This window comes from Macaca nemestrina, chromosome 11 (genome assembly GCF_043159975.1).
Source record: "Macaca nemestrina isolate mMacNem1 chromosome 11, mMacNem.hap1, whole genome shotgun sequence".
Lineage (NCBI taxonomy): Eukaryota > Metazoa > Chordata > Mammalia > Primates > Cercopithecidae > Macaca > Macaca nemestrina.
Genome location: NC_092135.1, coordinates 128,363,840 through 128,386,366, shown reverse-complemented (window position 1 = coordinate 128,386,366; position 22,527 = coordinate 128,363,840). Strand labels below are relative to the sequence as shown.

Genomic DNA, 22,527 nt, shown 5'->3' with positions numbered 1-22,527 from the left:
GTGAATGAGCATTGGTTTCAAGTGAAAGTCACCTGCTCCATTAGCCTCTAACAAGAGACTCAGACTGTTCCGTGGAGCTTTGAAGCCAGGCATTGACTTCTCCTCTGTAGCTATGACAGTTCTAGATGGCATCTTCTTCCAATAAAAGGCTGTTTAGTCTACACTGTAAAACTGTTGTTTAGTGTAGCCACCTTCATCTATGATCTTGGCTAGATCTTCTGGACAACCTTCTGCAGCTTCTACATCAGCATCTGTTGCTTCGCCTTGCCCTTTAATGTTATGAGACAGCTTCTTTCCTTCAACCTCAGGAACCAACATCAGCTAGTCACAAACTTTCCTTATGCAGCTTCCCACATCTTTCAGCCTTTATAGAATAGAAGAGAGTTTAGGCCTCACTCTGGATTAAGGTTTCGCTTAAGGGAATGTTGTAGCTGGTTGGATCTTCTATCCAGATCACTCATACTTTCTCCATATCAGCAATAAGTCTGTTCCACTTTCTTATCATTTATGTGTTCACTGGAGTAGCACTTCATAACTTGGCTAATTGTTTGCTGCAACAGGCCTAGTTTTCAGCCTATCTTGGCTTTTGACATGGCTTCCTAACTAAGCCTCATCATTTCTAGCTTTTTATTTAAAGTGAGACACATGTGACTCTTCCTTTAACTTGAGCCTTTAGAGGCCATTGTAGGATTATTAATTGACTTAATTTCCATTTTTTTTTTTTTTTTGTCTCAGGAAAGAGGAAAGTCCAAGAGAGGGAGAGAGACTGGGGAACGGCTGGTCAGTGAAGCAGCTGAAACACACACAACATTTATTAGGTTTGCCATCTTATACGAACACAGTGTGTGGTGCCATAGACAGTTAGAATAGTAACATCAAAGATCATTGTTGTCACTTTTCATACTACCATAACAGGAATAATAATAATAATAAAGTTTGAAATCTTACGAGAATTACCAAAGTGTAACAGAGACACAAAGTGAGCACATGTTGTTGGGAAAAGGGCACCAATAGACTTTTTTTTGACACAGGGTTGTCACAAGCATTCAATTTGTAAAACTCACAATATTCTCAAAGTACAATAAAGCGAAGTGCAATCAAATGAGATGTGCCTGTACCACAAAGAAACCTAAAAGAATAACATCAAATATGACAACACACATAGGTGACATTCAGTATATGTCACATATAAGTATTCTTGTTGTCCTAAAGCATGGAGAAAAAAAGACAACACACTGGCAAAATATAAGTTCCAAGCACTCATAGAAGAAAAAGTAAAAATGGCCAACAGCAAATGAAGAATGCTCAGCTGCACCAAAAATGAAAGCAATGCAAGTTAAAATAGGAATGAAATAAAACTTTTTTTACAGTTAAGTTGGCAAGATATTAAATGTTTATAATATCTACTGCATGTTATATTGATTTAAAGAGAAATGTAATGGTTTAAATGTATTCATTTAGATATATTACATAATTCTAAATGTGCTAATAAAACATAGAAAAAAATGGAAATATGTACAGCAAAGCTTATAGGGAATACGTATTTTAAAATCAGGAAAAAAAACAGCATAAAAGTGTAAGTAATTTGAAAAAATATAAATTGTTTAGAAGATCGAATATAACCATATAGGGTGAATTTTTTTTTTGTTTGTTTGTTTTTTGGTCTTACAAAAGGTATTGTTGCTGTAATAAATTACCATAAACTTAGCGACCAAAAAAATCACAAATTCATGGTCTTATAATTCTGTGGGTTGGAAATCTGACATGCACCTCACAGGGCTAAAATCAATCAAGGTGTCTGCAGGGCTTTGCTCCTTTCTGGAGGCCACAGAGGAGCCTTTTCCAACTTCAGAAGGTTGCCCACATTCCTTAGTTGATGGACCCCTGCATCCATCTCCACATCCAACTCTATTCTCTCTGACCATTCTTCCATAGTCACACGTCCCTCTCTTGACAGGAGGATATGTTCTCTGACTTTAGGGGCCCATGTGATCTTACCTCAAGCTCCTTAACTTAATCACATCTTCAAAGTCCCTTTTGCCATGTAAAGTAACAGATTATAGGTTCTAGGAGATAAGACATGGACATCTTTGTTTCTCTTGGTACAAAATCCTCAAGAATCTTACGGATCTCCTGCATTTATCATGGGGATTTCCTCCATCAGACATGAAGCTTCCCCACGGATCTTTCCTAGAAATTCACACATCTATTTTTTTTTATACTTTAAGTTCAAGGATATATGTGCAGGTTTGTTACATAGGTAAACATGTGTCATGGGCGTTTGTTATACAGATTATTTCATCACCCAGGTATTAAGCCTAATACCCATTAGTTATTTTTCCTGATCCTCTCCCTCTTCCAACCCTTCACCTTCTGATAGGCCTCAGTGTGTGTTGTTCCCCTCTATGTGTCCATGTATTCTCATCATTTCATTACCACTTATAAGTGAGAACATGTGGTGTTCGATTTCTGTTCCTGTATTAGTTTGCTAAGGATAATGGTCTCCAGCTCTATCCATGTCCCTGCAAAGCACATGATCTTATTCTTTTTTTTTATGGCTGCACAGTATTCCATGGTGAATATGAACCACATTTTCTTTATCTAGTCTATCATTGCTGGACATTTAGGTTGATTACATGTCTTTGCTATTGTGAATAGTGCTGCAATAAGCATACATGTGCATGTGTCTTTATAATAGAATGATTTATATTCCTTTGGATATATACTCAGTAATTGGATTGCTGGGTCAAATAGTATTTCTGTCTTTAGGTCTTTGAGGAATTGCCACACTGTCTTCCACAGTAGTTGAACTAGTTTACACCCCCAGCAACAGTGGGTATTAAGCATTCCTTTTTCTCCACAACCTTGTCAGTATCTGTTGTTTTTAGACCTTTTAATAATAATCATTCTGACTGGTGTGAGATGGTATCTCATTGTAGTTTTGATTTGCATTTCTCTAACAATCAGTGATGCTGAGCTTTTTTTCATATGATTGCTGGTTGCATGTATGTCTTCTCTTGAGAAATATCTGTTGATGTCCTTTGCCCACTTTTTAATGGGTTGTTTTTCTTGTAAATTTGTTTAAGTACCTTATAGATGTTGGATGTTAGATCTTCATCAGATGCATAGTTTGCAAAAATTTTCTCCCAGTCTGTAAGTTGTCTATTCACTCTGATGATAGCTTCTTTTGCTGTGTAGAAACTCTTTAGTTTAATTAGATCCCATTTTTCCTTTTTTTTTTTTTTTTTTTTTTTTTTTGAGAGTGCTATAAAATCTTTCATTTTGTGTTAAGAGCACATAAGGCCAAGACAAGGACTAAACATAAAATGCCACTCAAAAGTGTTAATCTGGTGGCCTACCATAGATCCCATTTTTCAATTTTTGCTTTTATTGCAATTGCTTTTGAAGTCTTTGTCATGAACTCTTTGCCCATGCCTATGTCCTGAATGGTATTGCCTAGGTCATCTTCCAGGGTTTTTATAGTTTTTGGTTTTACATTTAATTCTCTAATCTGTCTTGAGATAATTTTTATATATGGTGTAAGGAAGAGGACCAGTTTCAATTTTCTGTATACAGCTAGCTGATTATCCCAGTACCATTTACTGAATACGGAAACCTTTTGCCATCGCTTGTTTTTGTCAGGTTTGTTGAAGATCAGATAGTTGTAGGTGTTTGGACTTATTTATGTGTTCTCTCTTCTGTTCCACTGGGCTATGTGTCTGTTCTTGTACCAGTACCATGTTGATTTGGTTACTGTATTAGTCCGTTTTCACACTGTTGATAAAGACATACCCAAGACTGGGTAATTTATACAGGAAAAAGAGTTTAATGGACTTACAGTTCCATGTGGCTGGAGAAGCCTCATAATCATGGTGGAAGACAAGAAGGAGCAAGTCACGTCTTACATGGATGACGGCAGGCAAAGAGACAGAGCTTATGCAGGGAAACTCCCCCTTATAAAACTACCAGATCTCATGAAGACATATTCACTATTATGAGAATAGCACAGGAAAAACCGGCCCCCTTAATTCAACTACCTTCCACTGGGTCCCTCCCACAACACTTGGGAATTGTGGGAGATACAATTCAAGATGAGATTTGGGTGGGGACACAGCCAAACCATATCAGCTAATGTAGCCTTGTAGTATGGCTTGAAGTTGGGTAGCATGATGTCTCCAGCTTTGTTCTTTTTGCTTAGGATTGCCTTCACTATTCAGGCTCTTTTTTGGCTCCATGTGGATTCTAAAATCATATTTTCTAGTTATGTGAGGAAAGTCAATGTTAGCTTAATGGTAATAGCATTGAATTTATAAATTGCTTTGGGCAGTATGGCCATTTTAAAATGATATTGATTCTTCCTGTCCATGAACATGGAATGTTTTTCCATTTGTTTGTGTCATCTCTCATTTCTTTGAACAGGGTTTTAGTTCTCCTTGTAGAGATCTTTCACCTCCCTAATTAGCTGTATTCTTAGGTATTTTATTCTTTTTGTAGCAACACACATCTATTTTTGATTTCTGCTGAGATGGCTGAGGGACTCAAGAGTCACATGCCTCATCTCTTCAAATAACTTTTTATGTGAACGAATAATCTGACCTTTCACTACTTCCCAGGGAACTTGCAAAAAGTCTTGCTTGTCTCTACCAAGCACACATCCCTGACAATGAATCTCCTTATTTTATCGTGTTTTTTGACCTAGATAGGCTGAGAATTTTCTAAATCATCAAGACTTCATTCTTTTTTCATTTAGCAGCTCTTCCTTCAATATAGCTCTTCCCTCTTGCATTTTACTATAATTAGCAAAAGATACCACAACATACCATGATTACTGTATTTGGAAATCTCCTTAGCTATAGATCCAGAAAGTTCTGCTTTTCACATGAGTACAGGACAGGCCACTATATAATAAGGAGGCCTTTTCCACATCTTTCTTATGTCCTTCTGAGCCCTCACCAATAACACAGTTAACCTCCATATTTTTACTAACAGTCTGCTCATGATGATCCAGGTCTTCTCTAATGCAATATAGACTTTCTCTCTCATGTTATTTACTTCCTTCTCAGCCCTCACTAGCATAGTCTTTAGCATCCATATTTCTACCAAGAACTACTCAGGGCAATATACGCATAAAACTCTGGCATTAAAAACATATTTGTAACACTAAAAGCAAGTAAATTCTTATTTAGTCTTACTTTTTTTCCTCTTGGGTTTTCCCAAAGTAGAGTTGTTTCCAATATCCACAGTATCTAGAAAATAACAAGTTGTAGTGAGGAAATAGAAATTAATAAATAAAAGTTACAGATTTTAGGACAATTTATACTACAGAAGGCTTGAGTTTATAAAGATGTTTAGATACTTATTCTTCTCTTTCTTCCAGAGGAATCAAAAACCCACTGAACTGAGAACTAGGAGTCTAGGATGGGCTCTGGGTCTTCTATCAAAAATACGTGTTGGGCTAAGAAGAGTAGACCTGCTGTCTTTCCTCCTGACAATTAAGTACCAGGATTAGTTGTCTTTTGAGTGTGGCCTTTCTAAGTTGTAGCAAAGTGACACTATTATCTACCAGCAGAAGTTCACTGGGGTATCCTGGGCTTCATGGAATATTGGGTGTAACTTAATATACTAATGCAATCAACAAGATAACTGCATTTCAAAGAGTATACTTTTATGACATCATCTATGTCTAATCAGCAGAGTCCATCCTCTTAAATATTACTTTATAGCGATCTCTTGCCTCCCTGCAGTTCCCCAAAGGCTCAAGTGAACCAAATGCAAAGAATAGGATTCTAGACAGACTGGAGCACCTACCTCCACCCTACTGGGGGTCTGTGGGGCCCACTGAGCCACCCCCATCCCACAGCCCTCAGACAGCCTTACCCATTGTGCCACATGCTTGATCACTTTCCATCTTTACTTCTGGGCCGCCTGGCACCTCTTCTGAGAAACACATGACACAGGAACACTTCTCATTTTCATATGCTGATTGCTCTGCTCCTGGGCCAAAATTGTGATTCATGAAGACTTTCAGTTTGACACAGTGACTCTCTTTTCTGCACCCTTGTTGCTCCCCTTCTTTACTTTTTCCTCTGAAATCTTCTCTTTTCACTGCTCCTCCTTATATTTGATTCTTCCTTTAAGTCTATTTTTTTCTCCTCCTTTTTCTCTTTATCAGAACTCTGTTTCCGTTTTCACTATTTTTAAGTCATAATTACCTGATACATCATCATGTAGCAGGCTAGAAGCGAGCTCTTCTGATTCTCCTTCTTCATTCATTGGGTGATCTTCTAGTTCACCAGACACTAATGAGAAACAAGAAAATTACTGTCCAAGGATCCTGACACAGTGACCAGAGAAGAGTTTCTAGTGCTGTCATACTACAAACTGATATTCCGAGCTAAGATGAACTGTTCTCTGGAAAAAAATATACTTTCTCCAATAATCACATTTGACACTTAACAGAGCCATGCTCTCCCCATGTTATGCACTTCATCCTCCTTTTTTCTACTTTTATTTTCGTACTTGTAGTACTGAGAATAAAGCAAGAAAACTCTCATCATTCCAGAAAATACTACTGTTCTTTGACAATAGTAAAAAGCAACTATTTAAACTCATCCCAATTGGCCATTGACTACTTATATCACTAACCATATTTCTGAAAGCAAGCCCATCAGTGGCAGTTCTACATATCTGAAGCCCAGCCATCAGCAACAGCCCCCTCCACAAAGCCTGCATTGATGGCCAAATGCTAAATTACTCATAAACACTCCTGTTTCTGAAGGTCTGGGGTCCCTAAACAATATGCTTCCTAAAACTCTATATAAAAATGCAGTTTCCATTTCTATAAAGACTGTGCCTTATAAGCACAGGGCCTCCTCCCACCAGATGCCTTGCTTGGCAAGGAATAAATCAGCTTTAAGTTTCAGTTAAAGCTGTACTAGCCTAGCCCTTCAAAAATTGGAGTTCCTGCCGAGATAATCTTGAAGATTCTTGCTGGGGAGTGTCCTGTGGGGCCCTTGGATCCACAAGCATGAATCTCAGGCCACTGTGTCCATCTCAGGCCATTTTTCTGACCTACTGCCAAGTGAATCTTTCTCAGAAACATCTTGAACCATCTGACTTGTTTCATTGAACTCTTAGTTCTGAATTTATCTTATTTAAAGATGGGCAGGGCATACAATTAGATAGAATTAGATATTTTGGGTTGGAAGTACACCACTTAGCAAACATTTTCTCAGTTAATGTGCTTATTTATTCACTACTTCATCTACTGTTACCTTTCTTTTGTCTTTTTTTTTTTTTTTTTTTTTTTTTGAGACAGAATTTTGCTCTTGTTGCCCAGGCTGGAGTGCAATGGTACAATCTCGGCTCACTGCAACCTCCACCTCCCGGGTTCAAGTGATTCTCCTGTCTCAGCCTCCCAAAGTAGCTAGGATTACAGGTGCCCACTACCACACCTGGTTAATTTTTGTATTTTTAGTAGAGAGGAGGTTTCACCATGTTGGCCAGGCTGGTCTCGAACTCCTGACCTCAGGTGATCCACTCACCTCGGCCTCCCAAAGTGCTGGGATTATAAATGTGAGCCACCGCACCCGACCTCTTCTGTCTATTTTTAAAAAGTCTTATCTCTGCTAGGCATGGTGGCTGACACCTGTAATAGGTCATATTACAGGCAGATTGCTTGAGCTCAGGAATTCCAGACCATCCTGGGCAACATAGCAAAACTCTACCAAAAAAAGTCTTATTTCATGTGTGTTTGTTCCTGATTTTCCTGTGCTTTCTGAATGTTAGAAGACAGTGATCCAAAGCAAACAGATGGTGGCCAAGGTCTGCTAAGTCCTCAATTCAAGCCAGCCCCCAAAACTAATGGATGTGGGTCCATTGGACAGTAGCCAAACTGTGCAAAGATGTTTGGCCACACTTTATCTTGAGTCCCTCATCAAAACCTTCATGAGGGCACCTAGTGTCTTGTCAATTTGTGAAAGAAAATCATTTTGTTTAGTATGCAATCTGGAGTCAACTACAATCATGTAATTAATCGTATGTTCCCTTTTCAGTTACTGCTTCATTCATGTGGAACACACCATTCACACTTGTACTGAAACATAGCGGCCTCTTTGCTGTTTGTCATGGGATTGTCTTTGCCAAAGCCATAATCTCCCCCTGACAAAAGTTTCACTTCCTCTGTATACTTTCATCATGATTCTAACTCTTGTACTTTTCTTAATAACTAGCAACATTTTCGCTAAAATGACTCTGGCTTACGACGGGGAAGTTTTGCCATGTCCAAAGTAAGTAACACATTTGACAAGTAGATCTATAAAAGAAGAGAAAAAAGTCACCAAATGTTGCCACGTCTCAACCAGTAACCCGTTACTTTCAGACCATTATCTGAGGAACACTCTTTTCAACAAAACCTCTATAAATGTAATAGGCAGGGATCTATTCTGCAAATGGAACTACCAGATTAAAGGTTCAGAAGAAGGACTAATTTTAGAAGTCCTGGAAAATTCCCTGACACATGATCTATGTGTAGTTGACCTGAACATTAGTATACCTACACTATGCATGATTTGAGATCTGCAAGCAATAAACAAAATAGGTATACCTCACTTCCCTGTACCTCCTAACCGGATTACTACGATCTCTTCAGTCTCACCTAAAGCCAAAATTTTTAATGTATTTATGTTCAGCTTTGTTTAATGTCTCATTTGATAAATATTATTTGCTTGGGAAAATCAATGGCTCATCTGGACAGTTATTTTCTAGGAATTTCCTTGATGATAGGCAGAATTCTAAGATGGCCCCAAATATTTCTTTCCCTAATCCTGAGGACTGTGAACATGAGATATTACTTCCATAATTGGCAGAGCTGGCCTTAAGAAAGACTAACAGAGTGGATCTGGTCTAACCATATGAGCCTTTTAAGAGCAGGAAGTTTTCTCTAGCCAGCAGCAGAAGCGGAAGTCAGAGATTCAAAGAATGAGAAGGATTCCACACAAGATTGCTGGCTTGAAGATGGAGTGGAGCTCCAGGAGCTGAGAGTGGTCCGTGACCGACAACCAGTAACAAAGCAGTGACCTCAGTTCAACAACCACGAGGAGTTGGATTATGTCAACAACCTGGGTGAGCTTGATTGCAAGATTTTTCTCAGAGCCTTCAGATAAGACTTCAGCTGGGCTGACATCTTAATTTCAGCCTAGGGAGACTCTAAGCAGGGAACTGAGTTGAGCCCACCCACACTTCTGCTGGCAGGACTGTGAGATAACAAGCAGGTATTGTAGTAAGCCACTACATTTGTGGTCATTTGTCATGCAGCAATGAAAAACGAACACAATGAAAATCCTCTTCCAAGTTTTAAATACAACCTAAGGGATACAAAGCTCAGACATGCATCTTCTCCGATCCGAGACATAGGTCACCTCTATTATACTCTACAGATCTGGATATTTCTTTTTTCTGTTTGTTTTTTTTTTTTTGAGACGGAGTCTCGCTCTGTCGCCCAGGCTGGAGTGCTGTGGCTGGATCTCAGCTCACTGCAAGCTCCGCCTCCCGGGTTCCCGCCATTCTCCTGCCTCAGCCTCCCCAGTAGCTGGGACTACAGGCGCCGCCACCTCGCCCGGCTAGTTTTTTGTATTTTTTAGTAGAGACGGGGTTTCACCGGGTTAGCCAGGATGGTCTCGATCTCCTGACGTTGTGATCCGCCCGTCTCGGCCTCCCAAAGTGCTGGGATTACAGGCTTGAGCCACCGCGCCCGGCCAGATCTGGATATTTCTTACTCTATTCATTGAGTTGGGCAAAAATGGACACAAAACTTCTAAGGAAAAACTCCAATTCTGTCAAACAAACAAAATGAAACAAAACAAAAACTAGGCTATTTTCTCAGCCATAATCTATTGGCTGAGGAAATAATATTATATAAAGAAATGTTACAGTGTCTCCAAAGTTTTCCAAGACCAGTGACTAAAGGAAAGATAAGAGGATTTCCAGGATTAACTGAGTCTTGAAGACAATGGCGGTCAATCTTTTCTGAAATACCAGGCCTCCCTACATTTGACCACATTAAATATCTTGGGGCCATTCTCATGGAACACACAAATGGAACAGATCTTCATGATTGTAAAATACTCCTTCATCAATCACCTACACCGAATCCTCTATTATCACATTATCAGGAGACAGGTCTCCTGTCTCCCTTTCTCATTTATCATAATCCTTTTCTTTTATACGTACATAAAAAATAGGCCATGGTTCGTGACCAGCCTGAGCAACATGACCCTCTGAAGGAAGCAGACTGCAACTGCAGGACCCAGGAGACCCTCCCTAAAACGGTGAGAGCCCCAACTGCAGAAGCGGGAAAAGGAGACCCTCCTCTCCCAAACACACACCCCCACTGGAGAAGCTGAAGGTCTGTTTGCAGGAGAAGTTTCCAACTTTACCTGGAGCTGAGTCAATCTGAAGAGGTGAGTGAAATACAGGGGTAGAGGAAGCAGCTGAAAGGCCCTGGGAGCTGGCTGGGTCCCCTAGCAGGCCATTCCTGTCTGGCACCACAGGGATGCAACAGGAGAGGAGTAGGGATTAAAACTACACAGGGAGAAGCAAATCTCTAGCTGAACTTTGCAACAATTTGAACAGGAGTGAGAAGCCTCCTGCACCTCTTGTGAGGGTGCAAATCTGGTATGCAGACTCCACAGGTGGGGAAGAACTAAGCCTTTTTCTTTTGCAGCTGTGAGGCAGATAGCCTGGGGCAGGTTTTCAAGCCTGGAAATGGTCTGGGGGCTGTTGGGGTGGGGCATGGTGGGAGTGAGTCTGGCCCTTTGGTTTGCTTGGGAGCTGGGTGAGGCCTGTGACTGCCAGCTTTCCCCCATTTCCTGGACAACCTGCATGACTCAGCAGAGGCATCCATAATCCTCCTAGGTACACAACTCCAGTGACACGGGAATCTCACCCCCACCCCCCTCAGCAGCTGCAGCAAGACTTGCCCAAGGAGAGTCTTAGCTCAGACATGGCTAGCCCCTCCCCCACCTGATGGTTCTTCCTTATCCACCCTGGTAGCTGAAGACAAAGGGCACACAATCTTAGGAATTCTAGGGCCTGCCCACCACCGATTCCTTCCCATAAAACCACAGCTGATGTTCTCTGGAAAGCGCCACCTCCTGGCAGTAGGCCAACGAGCACAAAAATAGAGCATTAAACCACCAAAGCTAAGGACCCCCATGGAGTTCATTGCACCCCTGTCACCTCCAGCAGAACAGGCACTGGTATCCACAGCTGAGAGACCCATAGATGGTTCACATCACAGGACTCTGTGCAGACAACCCCTACCAGGAGCCTGGTAGGCTCGCTGGGTCACTAGACCTGGAAAAGAGACGACAATCATTGCAATTTGACTCACAGGAAGCCACATCCACAGAAAAAGGAGGAGAGTACTACATCAAGGGAACATCTCGTGGGACAAAAGAATCTGAACAACAACCTTCAGTCCTAGACCCTTCCTCTGACAGAGCCTACTCAAATGAGAAGGAACCAGAAAACCAACCCTGGTAAGATGACAAAACAAGACTCTTTAACACACCCCAAAAAATCACACTAGTTCGCCAGCAATGGATCCAAACCAAGAAGAAATCCCTGATTTACCCGGAAAAGAATTCAGGAGGTTAGTTATTAAGCTAATCAGGGAGGGACCAGAGAAAGGCAAAGCCCAGTGCAAGGAAATCCAAAATATGATACAAGAAGTGAAGGGAGAAATATTCCAGGAAATAGATAGCTTAAAGAAAATCCATAAAAAATTCAGGAAACTTTGGACACACTTTTGGAAATGTGAAATACTCTGGAAAACCTCAGCAATAGAATTGAACAAGTAGAAGAAAGAAATTCAGAGTTCAAAGACAAGATCTTTGAATTACCCCAATCCAACAAAGACAAAGTAAAAAGAATAAGAAGATATGAACAAAGCCTCCAAGAAGTCTGGGATTATGTTAAATGACTATACCTAAGAATAATCGGTGCTCCTGAGGAAGAAGAGAATTCTAAAAGCTTGGAAAACATATTTGGGGGAATAATTGAAGAAAACTTCCCTGGCCTTGCTAGAGACCTAGACATCCAAATACAAGAAGCACATAGAACACCAGGGAAATTCATTACAAAAAGATCTTTGCCGAGGCATATTGTCTTCAGGTTAACCAAATTTAAGACGAAGGAAAGAATCTTAAGAGCTGTGAGACCGAAGCACCAGGTAACCTCTAAAGGAGAATCTATCATATTAACAGCAGATTTCTCAGCAGAAACCCTACAAGCTAGAAGGGACTGGGGCCCTAATCCCTTCTAGCTTGTCTGATAAACAATTATCAGACAAGTCTTTTGTATCCAGCAAAACTAAGCATCATGTATGAAGGAAAGATACAGTCTTTTTCAGACAAACAAATACTGAGAGAATTTGCCATTACCACGCCACCACTACAAGAACCACTAAATATTGAAACAAATCCTAGAAACACATCAAAACAGAACCTCTTTAAAGCATAAATCACACAGGACCTATAAAACAAAAATAAAATACAAATTTAAAAGTTAAAAAAAAAAAAGTACACAGGCAACAAAAAGCACAATGAATGTAATTGTACCTCACATTTTAATACTAACATTGAATGTAAATGGCCTCAATGCTCCACTTAAAAGATACAGAACCACAGAACCGATAAGAACTCACCAACCATCTGCTGACTTTAGGAGACTCACCTAGCACATAAAGACTCACATAAACTTAAAGTAAAGGGGTGGAAAAAGGCATTTCATGCAAAAGGACACAAAAAGCAAGCAGGGGTAGCTATTCTTACATCAGACAAAACAAACTTTAAGGCAACAGCAGTTAACAGAGACATGGAGGGACACTGTATAATGGTAAAAAGCCTTATCCAACAGGAAAATATCACAGTTCTAAACATATATGCACCTAACACTGGAGCTCCCAAATTTATAAAACAATTACTAATAGACCTAAGAAATGAGATAGACAGCAACACAATAATAGTGGAGAACTTCAATGCTCCACTGACAGCACTAGACAGGTCATCAAGACAGGAAGTCAACAACGAAACAATGGATTTAAACTATATCTTGGAACAAATGGATTTAACAGATATAGACAGAATATTTCATCCAACAGTCACAGAATATACATTCTATTCAAGAGCACATGGAACTTTCTCTAAGATAGACCATATGATAGGCCATAAAATGAGCCTCAATAAATTTAACAAAATCGGAATTATATCAAGCACTCTCTCAGATCACAGTGGAATAAAACTGGAAATCAACTCCAAAAGGAACCTCCAAAACCATGGAAATACATGAAAATTAAATAACCTGCTCCTGAATGAGCATTGGGTCAAAAATGAAATCAAGATGGAAATTAAAAAATTCTTCAAACTGAATGACAATCAAAACCTCTGGGATACAGCAAAGGTGGTGCTAAGAGTAAAGTTTATAGCCCTAAACACCTACATCAAAAAGAACGAAAGAGCACAAACTGATACTCTAAGGTCACACCGGAAGGAACTAGAGAAATAAGAACAAATCAAACCCATACCCAACAGAAGAAAGGAAATAACCAAGATCAGAGCAGAACTAAATGAAATTGAAACAAAAAAATACAAAAGATAAATGAAACAAAAGCTGGTTCTTTGAAAAGGTAAATAAAATTTATAGACCATTGGCAAAATTAACCAAAAGGAGAGAAAACCCAAACAACGTCACTAAAAAATGAAACAGGAAATATTACAACTGACACCAGTGAAATACAAAAGGTCATTCAAGGCTACTACGAATACCTTTATGCACATAAACTAGAAAACACAGAAGAGATGGATAAATTCCTGGAAAAACACAATCCTCCTAGTATAAATCAGGAAGAATTAGATACCCTGAACAGATCAATACCAAGCAGCAAGACTGAAATGGTAATTTAAAAATTACCAACAAAAAAAAAGTCCAGGATCAGACGGATTCACAGTAGAATTCCACCAGACAGTCAAAGAATTGGTACCAATCCTTTTGACACTATTCCACAAGATAGAGAAAGAAGGAACCCTCCCTAATTCATTCTGTGCAGCCAGCATCACCCTAATACCAACACCAGTAAAGGACATAACCAAAAAAGAAAACTACAGGCTGATATCCTTGATGAACATAGATGCTAAAATCCTTAACAAAATACTTGCCAATTGAATCCAACAACATATCAAAAAGATAATCCACCATGATCAAGTAGGTTTCATACTGGGGATGCAGGGATGGTTTAACATATGCAAGTCAATAAATGTGATACACCACATAAACAGAATTAAAAACAAAAATCACATGATCATTTCAATAGATGCAGAAAAAGCATTCAACAAAATCCAGCATCTCCTTATGATTAAAACTCTCCACAAAATCAGCATACAAGGGACATACCTTAATGTAATAAAAGCCACCTATGACAAACCCACAGCCAACATAATACTAAATGCGGAAATGTTGAAGCATTCCCTCTGAGAACTGAAACAAGACAAGGAAGCCTACTCTCACCACTCCTCTTCAGCATAGTACTAGAAGTCCTAGCCAGAGCAATCAGACAAGAGAAAGAAATAAAGGGCATCCAAATTGGTGAACAGGAAGTCAAACTGTCACCGTTTGCTGACAATGTGACTGTTTACCTTGAAATCCCTAAGGACTACCCCAGAAAGCTCCTAGAACTGATAAAAGAATTCAGCAAAGCTTCTGGATACAAGATTAATGTACACAAATCAGTAGCTTTTCTATACAACCACAGTGACCAAGCAGAGAATCAAATCAAGAACTCAACCCATTTTACAATAACTGCAAGAAAAAAAAAACAAAAAACCAAACTTAGGAATATACCGAACCAGGGAGTCAAAATACCTCTATAAGGAAAACTACAAAACATTGCTGAAGGAAATCATAGACGACATGAACAAATGAAAATACATCCCATGCTTCATGGATGGGTAGAATCAATATTGTGAAAATGATCATACTGCCAAAAGCAATCACAAATTCATGCAATCCCCATCAAAATACTACCATTCTCTTCCCAGAATTAGAAAAAACAATTCTAAAATTCACATGGAACCAAAAAAGAGCACGCAAAGCCAAAGCAAGATTAAGCAAAAAGAACAAATCTAGAGGCATCACACAACATGATTTCAAACTATACTATAAGGTCATAGTCACCAAAACAGTGTGGTACTGGTACAAAAATAGATACATAGGCCAACGGAACAGAATAGAGAACCCAGAAATAAACCCAAATACTTACAGTCGACTGATCTTTGACAAAGCAAACAAACTATAAAGTGAGGAAAGAACACCCTATTCAACAAATGGTGCTGGGATAATTGGCAAGCCACATGTAGGAGAATGAAACTGGATCCTCATCTCTTACCTTATACAAAAATCAACTCAAGATGGATCAAGGACTTAAATCTAAGGCCTGAAACTATAAAAATTCTAGAAGATAACATCAGAAAAACCCTTCTAACCATTGGCTTAGGCAATGCTTTCATGACCAAGAACCCAATAGCAAATGCAAGAAAAACAAAGATAAATATCTGGGACTTAATTAAACCTAAGCGCTTTTGCATGGCAAAAGGAACAGTCAGCGGAGTAAACAGACAACCCACACAGTGGGAGAAAATCTTCACAATCTATACATCTGACAAAAGACTAATACCAAGAATCTACAATGAACTTAAACAAATCAGTAAGAAAAAAAAACAAACAATCCCATCAAAAAGTGGGCTAAGGGCATGAACGGACAGCTCTCAAAAGAAGATATACAAATGGCCAACGAACATATGAAAAAATTGCTCAGCATCACCAACGACCAGGGAAATTCAAACCAAAACCACAATGTGATACCACCTCACTCCTGTAAGAATGGCCATAATCAAAAAATCAAAAAACAATAGATGCTGGCATGGATGCAGTGAACAGGGAACACTTCTACACTGCTGGTGGGAACGTAAACTAGTACAGCTGCTGTGGAAAACAGTGTGGAGATTCCTTAAAGAACTAAAAATAGAACTTCCATTTGATCCAGCAATTCCACTACTGGGTATCTACCCAGAGGAAAAGAAGTCATTATTCGAAAAAGATACTTGCACACGCATGTTTATAGCAGCACAATTCACAATTGCAAAATTGTGGAGCCAACCCAAATGCCCACCAATTAATGAGTGGATAAAGAAACTGTGGTATATATGTGTGTGATAATTGAAAGTCCCTACACTTCTATGAAAACTCATTATTGTTTGGCCATATGGTCAATAACAACCAGAATCATCCCAATTAATCAACAACAGCTTCTGGCCAGTACACAGGCCTCTGAAAGCCAGCCAACTATTCACTTCCCCATGCTTCTGAAAGTCAGCCAGTTAGTAACAGCCACACTCCAGTGACCTGCTTTCACTAAAAGTCAGCTAACCACTAACAAATCTCACTTCTGAAGGCCACCAGTCACCAAGATCCACACTTCCACAAACGTTCTCTGGTCAGAGAAACTGACCCACAAGTGCAACTGTCCCTTAATTGAACAATAAATTCAGCCTTTTGTTTGAGATTAAGTGGTAGCCCCTTGTTTTTTGTTTTTTTTTTCTTCTGAAATGGAGTCTTGTCTGTCACCAGACTGGAGTGCAGTGGTGTGATCTCAGCTGACTGCAACCTCCACATCCCGGTTCAAGCAATTCTCTTGTTTCAGTCTCCCGAGAAGCTGGGACTACAGGTGTGCTCGACCACACCCAGCTAATTTTTGTATTTTTAGTAGAGATGGGGTTTTGCCATGTTGGCCAGGCTGGCCTTGAACTCCTGACCTCAAGTGATCCACCTGCCTTGGCCTCCCAAAGTGCTGGGATTACAGGGTGACCCACCGCACCCAGCCTAGGTGGTAGCCCCTTCTACTAGTGATATCTTTTTATTATTACTCTGTGAAGGCATCTGTGGTTCTTTCTGGCTTTCTGGACTTTCTCTTCTTAACATCTCCTCTCCCTTACTGTTTTTTCCTCCTTCAGTGATGTGCTACATATGCTTTTCATATTGCCTCCCTGTTTCACTTTTCTGGCCCTATTTTTCTGGATATCTCCTATCTCGTATTGTAGATTACATTCAAGTATTTTCCAACTCTTGATAATGTTTCCTCATCTCTCCCTAATCTTTCTTTATTTGTTAAATAAGAGTATCTTTCCATTGAACCCTGGGAGAGTCTCTTGGATTCCTAAAAACCCTTTGGGCATCCACACTGGACTCAGACTATGGGACCCCACCCCAACCCATGCCCACTCATAGAACTGAAAGCCTGTAAGGAGTCATCCAGGACACTGGTCTCTGCTCTTTCTTTTTTCTTGAGTCTCATCAAACACCCGTGTCACATGCACTTCTGTGTTTCTGGCTCCTCAACACAGCAATAACAGCACCTTCCCTATCTAAGTCTTGAGGATTTTGTGGGTAAAATTATAACACTTATCAGAGTACTCTGAAAAAACACTGCATGATCCAATGACAAAATGGGGAGTACTGGTCAAAAACAGCACTTAGTCTCATAAATAGTTGATCTAAATTCTGCCAGTTAGATGGTAGAATACCATTACACTGAAGGCTTTGTCAAGTTTGTGAAAAAGTGATTAACAGTATCTACCAGCAGAGGAATGACACTCTTTTTTATTTCCATAGAGGGAGTGAGAATAGAAATTTTATATGAATTCAAATAATAGTATTGATAGCTATGAAAAATAAAGACAAAAGAGCATTGCTTCTACCTACTGTATTTCTGACCTTTATTTCTTCACCTATAAAATAGGATTATGCAGTTTGCCTGCCCCCATCTTAAGGTTTTGTGAGGGTATCAGGAGATCTTATTTGGTAAAATATTTTAATACTGTAGTATTGAAAGGTATGAGAATATGAAGGAGGGAACATATTGCCTTGTCTTGGCGTATTTCAACTACCACTAGACTGTCTGAATACATATGTTCGAACAATAAATCCCATTCTGTTAAACATGGACTTTCGTGTAAAGATTCCTCCCTGCATTTCCCAAAAGATCCATGTACAGAAAATGTGAAAAATCTCAGGATATAATTGGATCCTTTCACTGTGAGGTATATGCAGAGGAAAGTCAACAGGAAACACAAGCTCCAAATTCAACCACATGACACTCTGCAGCCCAGGGCCAGAAATCCTCCCCTTCCTTACCTGACCCACATCTTGCTAGGGAGCTGGAGGCTTCCTGGGGCTCTTCTCCATCACACATTTGCGAACAGTCATCACTGCCCTCTGCAGAAAGAAAAGAAATCCCTCAAGAAATTATGAAGAGAGGCCAGGCGCGGTGGCTCAAGCCTGTAATCGCAGCACTTTGGGAGGCCGAGACAGGCGGATCACGAGGTCAGGAGATCGAGACCATCCTGGCTAACAAGGTGAAACCCCGTCTCTACTAAAAAATACAAAAAACTAGCCAGGCGAGGTGGCAGGCGCCTGTAGTCCCAGCTACTCGGGAGGCTGAGGCAGGAGAATGGCATAAACCCGGGAGGCGGAGCTTGCAGTGAGCTGAGACCCAGCCACTGCACTCCAGCCTGGGCGACAGAGCAAGACTCCATCTCAAAAAAAAAAAAAAAAAGAAATTATGAAGAGAAAACTTAGTGAAGATGTGGGAAGCTGAAGTATCTCCTAGGTGGGGCTGTCCGCCACCCAGGCCCTCCTGGCCTGTAGGTGGATACACTCCAGTTGCTGTCACCAAGGCTGGGAACCATCCATCAGCTCACTTCCTGCCTGGACTCCGAATTCTCTCTCCTTCTCCCCCTCCCCCTTTCCTCTGCACATTTCCTCTTTCTCCGCCCTGCTTTCCTGCTGCCAGTGGCTCCAGGTGCTTCTCTTTGTTTCCATGTGTTTCTGCCCCCCTTCTCTGCTCCTGTCTTTTTCTCTTGCACCCCTGACTCTGCTCTTTACTGGCTTTCCCTATCTTGTTTATTTCCTTGTCACCCCCTTTTTAAAACTAGGTATAAAGAAAGACATTCCTGGGACAGTGAAAATGAACCAGATAAGGAAGGGGATCAGGAACAGAGTGGGCCAAGGCAACACCACATACTACAGGGGAAGTGTGGCTCCAGGACCCACATATAAAAGATCAGATCATAAAAGAGCAGCTCCTGAAACAACTGATGCCATTAGTAGAGACAAGACAGACGATATGGGCTGGGGCCCCATGAAGGGTGGAAGCCACAGAAATCCACAGGAAGGATAACTAATCTAATCCTGTGCAACAAAGATCACTAGGGGAAAAGATCTAAGGGGAAAAGAAAATGATCTGATTGATATCTTGCAAATAACAATTGTGTTAAAGCAGAAAAAAATGAGTCTGATGAGTACAAGATCAAACAGGATATTCCTCCCTTTACTGAGAAAGCAAACCCTGGAGAAAGAGGAGTTTCTAAGTTCAGAGGAGGTGTTGGTTTCCACTGTGAAGTGTTCAGTTCCTGAAAGACATTGCAAAAAGGAAGGTCCCAAGATAAATGTCTTCAGGCACACGGATGGAGGAGCTTGGAAGGGAGGCCTGCCTGGCAGACAGTTATTAAATACTTGACAATCATTCCACTACCTGAGCAGATGAGTCTGCGGGGAGAGAATTCTTACCCTCTGAGTATGCTTCTGTGCCACTCTCTACCTAGAGGGACCTTAATCAGAAAACTCACTATTGACAGAGTTGCCGTTTGCTGGAAGCTGCTGCTGTCTAGTGACTCTGACTTCAGCTCTACAGGCCCTCAACCTGCTCCTTTCCTCCGACAATAGTTTGCACTCTTTATGGGTTCTCTAATTATTTTGATCTGTCTCTTTCTCTGCATAGTTTAATCTGTGCTTCCTTCCAACATTGTTGTCATTGCCTCCATTTGTACAATTTTCTCTAACTTTTCTCTCTTGGTTATCCGCTTTCTACTTTGTCTTTTACTTTCTCCTTTTCTGTCTGTTTCCTTGGGTTTTACCTTGCCCTCTTAGATGCCTGTAAAATGTCTATAATTTTATATATTTTCCTCACTCTCAAAGTTCTCTTCTCCCAGGTTGGAAAAGTTCTTCCATTTATGCAGGGGCTATAAAATCGCATATCCTTTGCTTGTCAGTTCCATCCCAAGGGTCTTCCACATGACTTTTCTCAACTGCAAGCATTCAATCATTCACAAAACTTATGTCTGTGTTCCTGATACTTCTGAAAGTAGGCTGAAAACAATCTCCCTGCCTCAATTACCATAACCTGCTGATATTTAGGTTTAATGTGTGTTTAATATCATCACGCAGGCATTTCTTCTCTGGTGCCCCCAGACTAACTCTGGCATATTCTGTCTCCCTGTATCCTCCATGCAACAATATGGTCTCCACTCAGGGACTCACCTTACCTTGATCCATTGTCTCTCACAATGTACAAAAAAGCCCAACAGAAAATTGACATAATTCCATCTGTATGCAGGCGAATGTGAAGAAGGGAAGGTAGGATGGGAGAACGGGAATTTTTTTTTCCATGCCAACTGGAAAACAAAGAAGTACTCAAATATCTAAAAATTTAAATCATAATTACCTTCTCCTTCATCTTGTAGTAGACAGAGCCCCTTCTCTGGTTCTCCTTCATTAGTGATTTGGGGAGTCTTTAGATCCAAGTTCTCTGCAGAGAAACAAGAAACTGACGGACCACAAAGGGTACATGGACACAGACCTCAGTGCGTTCACGCCATCCAAGATGGGCAAACGCTGACAGCCACCCTCGTCTTGTTCCGCCTTTTCTCCATCTTGTTGCATCTCCTCTTTCTCCTTCTCTCTAATTCTCAGTGTCCTCCTCACAGTTCTGCCTCCATACAATTCCCTCCTAGCTGGGCAGAGCTTGGATTGTCTGGTCTTCTCTCCAACTGGCTTCTTCTGATTCCTGTTTCTATCTCTTTTTCCTTTTTTAGTGATATTGTATCTCTTTTCTGTTATTTCTTTAGCTCTTATTCTATATCCATCCTATGCCAAAGGGCAGACTCTATTTCCATGCTGTGTTTCCATGATTTCCCTTCCCTCCCACTAGCATTTTTTTCTCCCTTAAAGCCTTATATTGGTCCCTGGTCCACTCCTCCGGGAACCTGCAGAACTCCTTGGGCTTCTTTCTATTCTGACCCTGTGACCCTACCCTGAACCCCCAGCTGGCTTTGCACAGCCATCACCCAGTGACACATCCAGGACACTGGTGCCCACTCTTCCTTTTCTACTTTGCCTTTGCGATAATATCTTGCTTGCATTTCTGTGCTTTATTTCCCAGTCTGTAAGACAGACATTTAGCTGTTTGCATACCCATGTTTAAGAGTTTGTGAGGGTAAAAGGAGCTCTTGTGCAATCCAGTCATCTGATAAAGACTGTCAGAAACCTTGTGCACCTGCTCTCCCACCCCATGTTGGCACTCTCATTTTCACCCTTGACACACGTCTCTGCTGCTTGTGTTTCTACCTCTGTCTCTTGGCACTGGAGTCTCTTGGTACTTCTCTTTGTCTTGGTTTCTTTTTCTGGGACTGTTCCTGCCTCCCTCATTTCCCTCCTGCATCCCTGGTCCTGTGCTTTATGTCCTTGCCCCACTTTATACCTATTGAGGCACATGAAGGTATACACTTATATCTTCATACACCTTCATAGAGCACTACTCTATGAAGGCAACTGTCCTTCTCTGTGGCTGTCTGGACTTTCCCTTCCAAATGTCTCTCCCTGACTCTGTCTCTCTCCTCCAGTGATGTGCTGTGTCTACTTCGCATATTCTATCTCTGTTTATCTTTTCTGGCTCTATTTTTCTGGATATCTCTTATCTCGTATCATAGATTATGTTTACATACTTTCTAACTCTCAATAATTTCTCCACTCCTCTGCTTAAGCTTGCTTTATTTGTTAATAAAAGTCTCTTTACATTAAATCCTGGTAGAGTCTCTTGGATTCCTAAAAGCCCTTTGGGTTTCCACATTGGACTCAGTCTTTGGGACCCCATCCCAACCGGTGCCTGCCTCACAGAACTGGAAGCCTGTAAGTAGTCATCCAGTACATTGGTGTCCGCATTTCCTTCCTTCTCGGGTCTTAACAAATGCCGGTGTCACATGTACTTCGGTGTTTCTGGCTCCTCAAAACAACAATAACAGCACTTTCCCTGCCTAAATCTTGAGGTTTCTGAGGGTAAAAACGTAACACTTAAGAGAGTCGTCTAAAGACATACTGCATGATCCAATGACATAATGAAGAGTACTGGTCAAAAATAGCATTTAGTCTCATAAAGAGTGCATCTGAATTCTGTCAATTAGAGGGTAGGATACCATTTCTTTGAAGGCTTTGTCAAGTTTGTGATGAAATGATAAAAAGTATCTACCAGCAGAGGAATGATAAACTTTTTCATTCCCAAAGAAAAAGTGAGAATAGAATTTTAAATTCAAGTAATACTATTGATAGCGATGAAAAATAAAGGCAAAGAGCATTTTCTCC

At 40.5% G+C, this 22,527-nt stretch overlaps 1 protein-coding gene across 2 annotated transcripts in view; it reads right to left on the bottom strand.

The window, feature by feature from the left end:
• LOC105473954 (SP140 nuclear body protein) overlaps positions 1 to 22,527 on the bottom strand; it is a 99,927-nt gene that overhangs the window by 42,185 nt on the left and 35,215 nt on the right. For both annotated transcript variants that reach the window (XM_011728206.3, XM_011728208.2), the window contains exons 15-19: positions 20,615 to 20,698; positions 18,247 to 18,327; positions 6,213 to 6,299; positions 5,878 to 5,994; positions 5,193 to 5,246 (exon numbers count right to left, since the gene is read on the bottom strand). In XM_011728206.3, the coding sequence (XP_011726508.2) occupies positions 5,193 to 5,246; positions 5,878 to 5,994; positions 6,213 to 6,299; positions 18,247 to 18,327; positions 20,615 to 20,698 (423 nt within the window). The remainder of the gene's footprint in view (positions 1 to 5,192; positions 5,247 to 5,877; positions 5,995 to 6,212; positions 6,300 to 18,246; positions 18,328 to 20,614; positions 20,699 to 22,527) is intronic.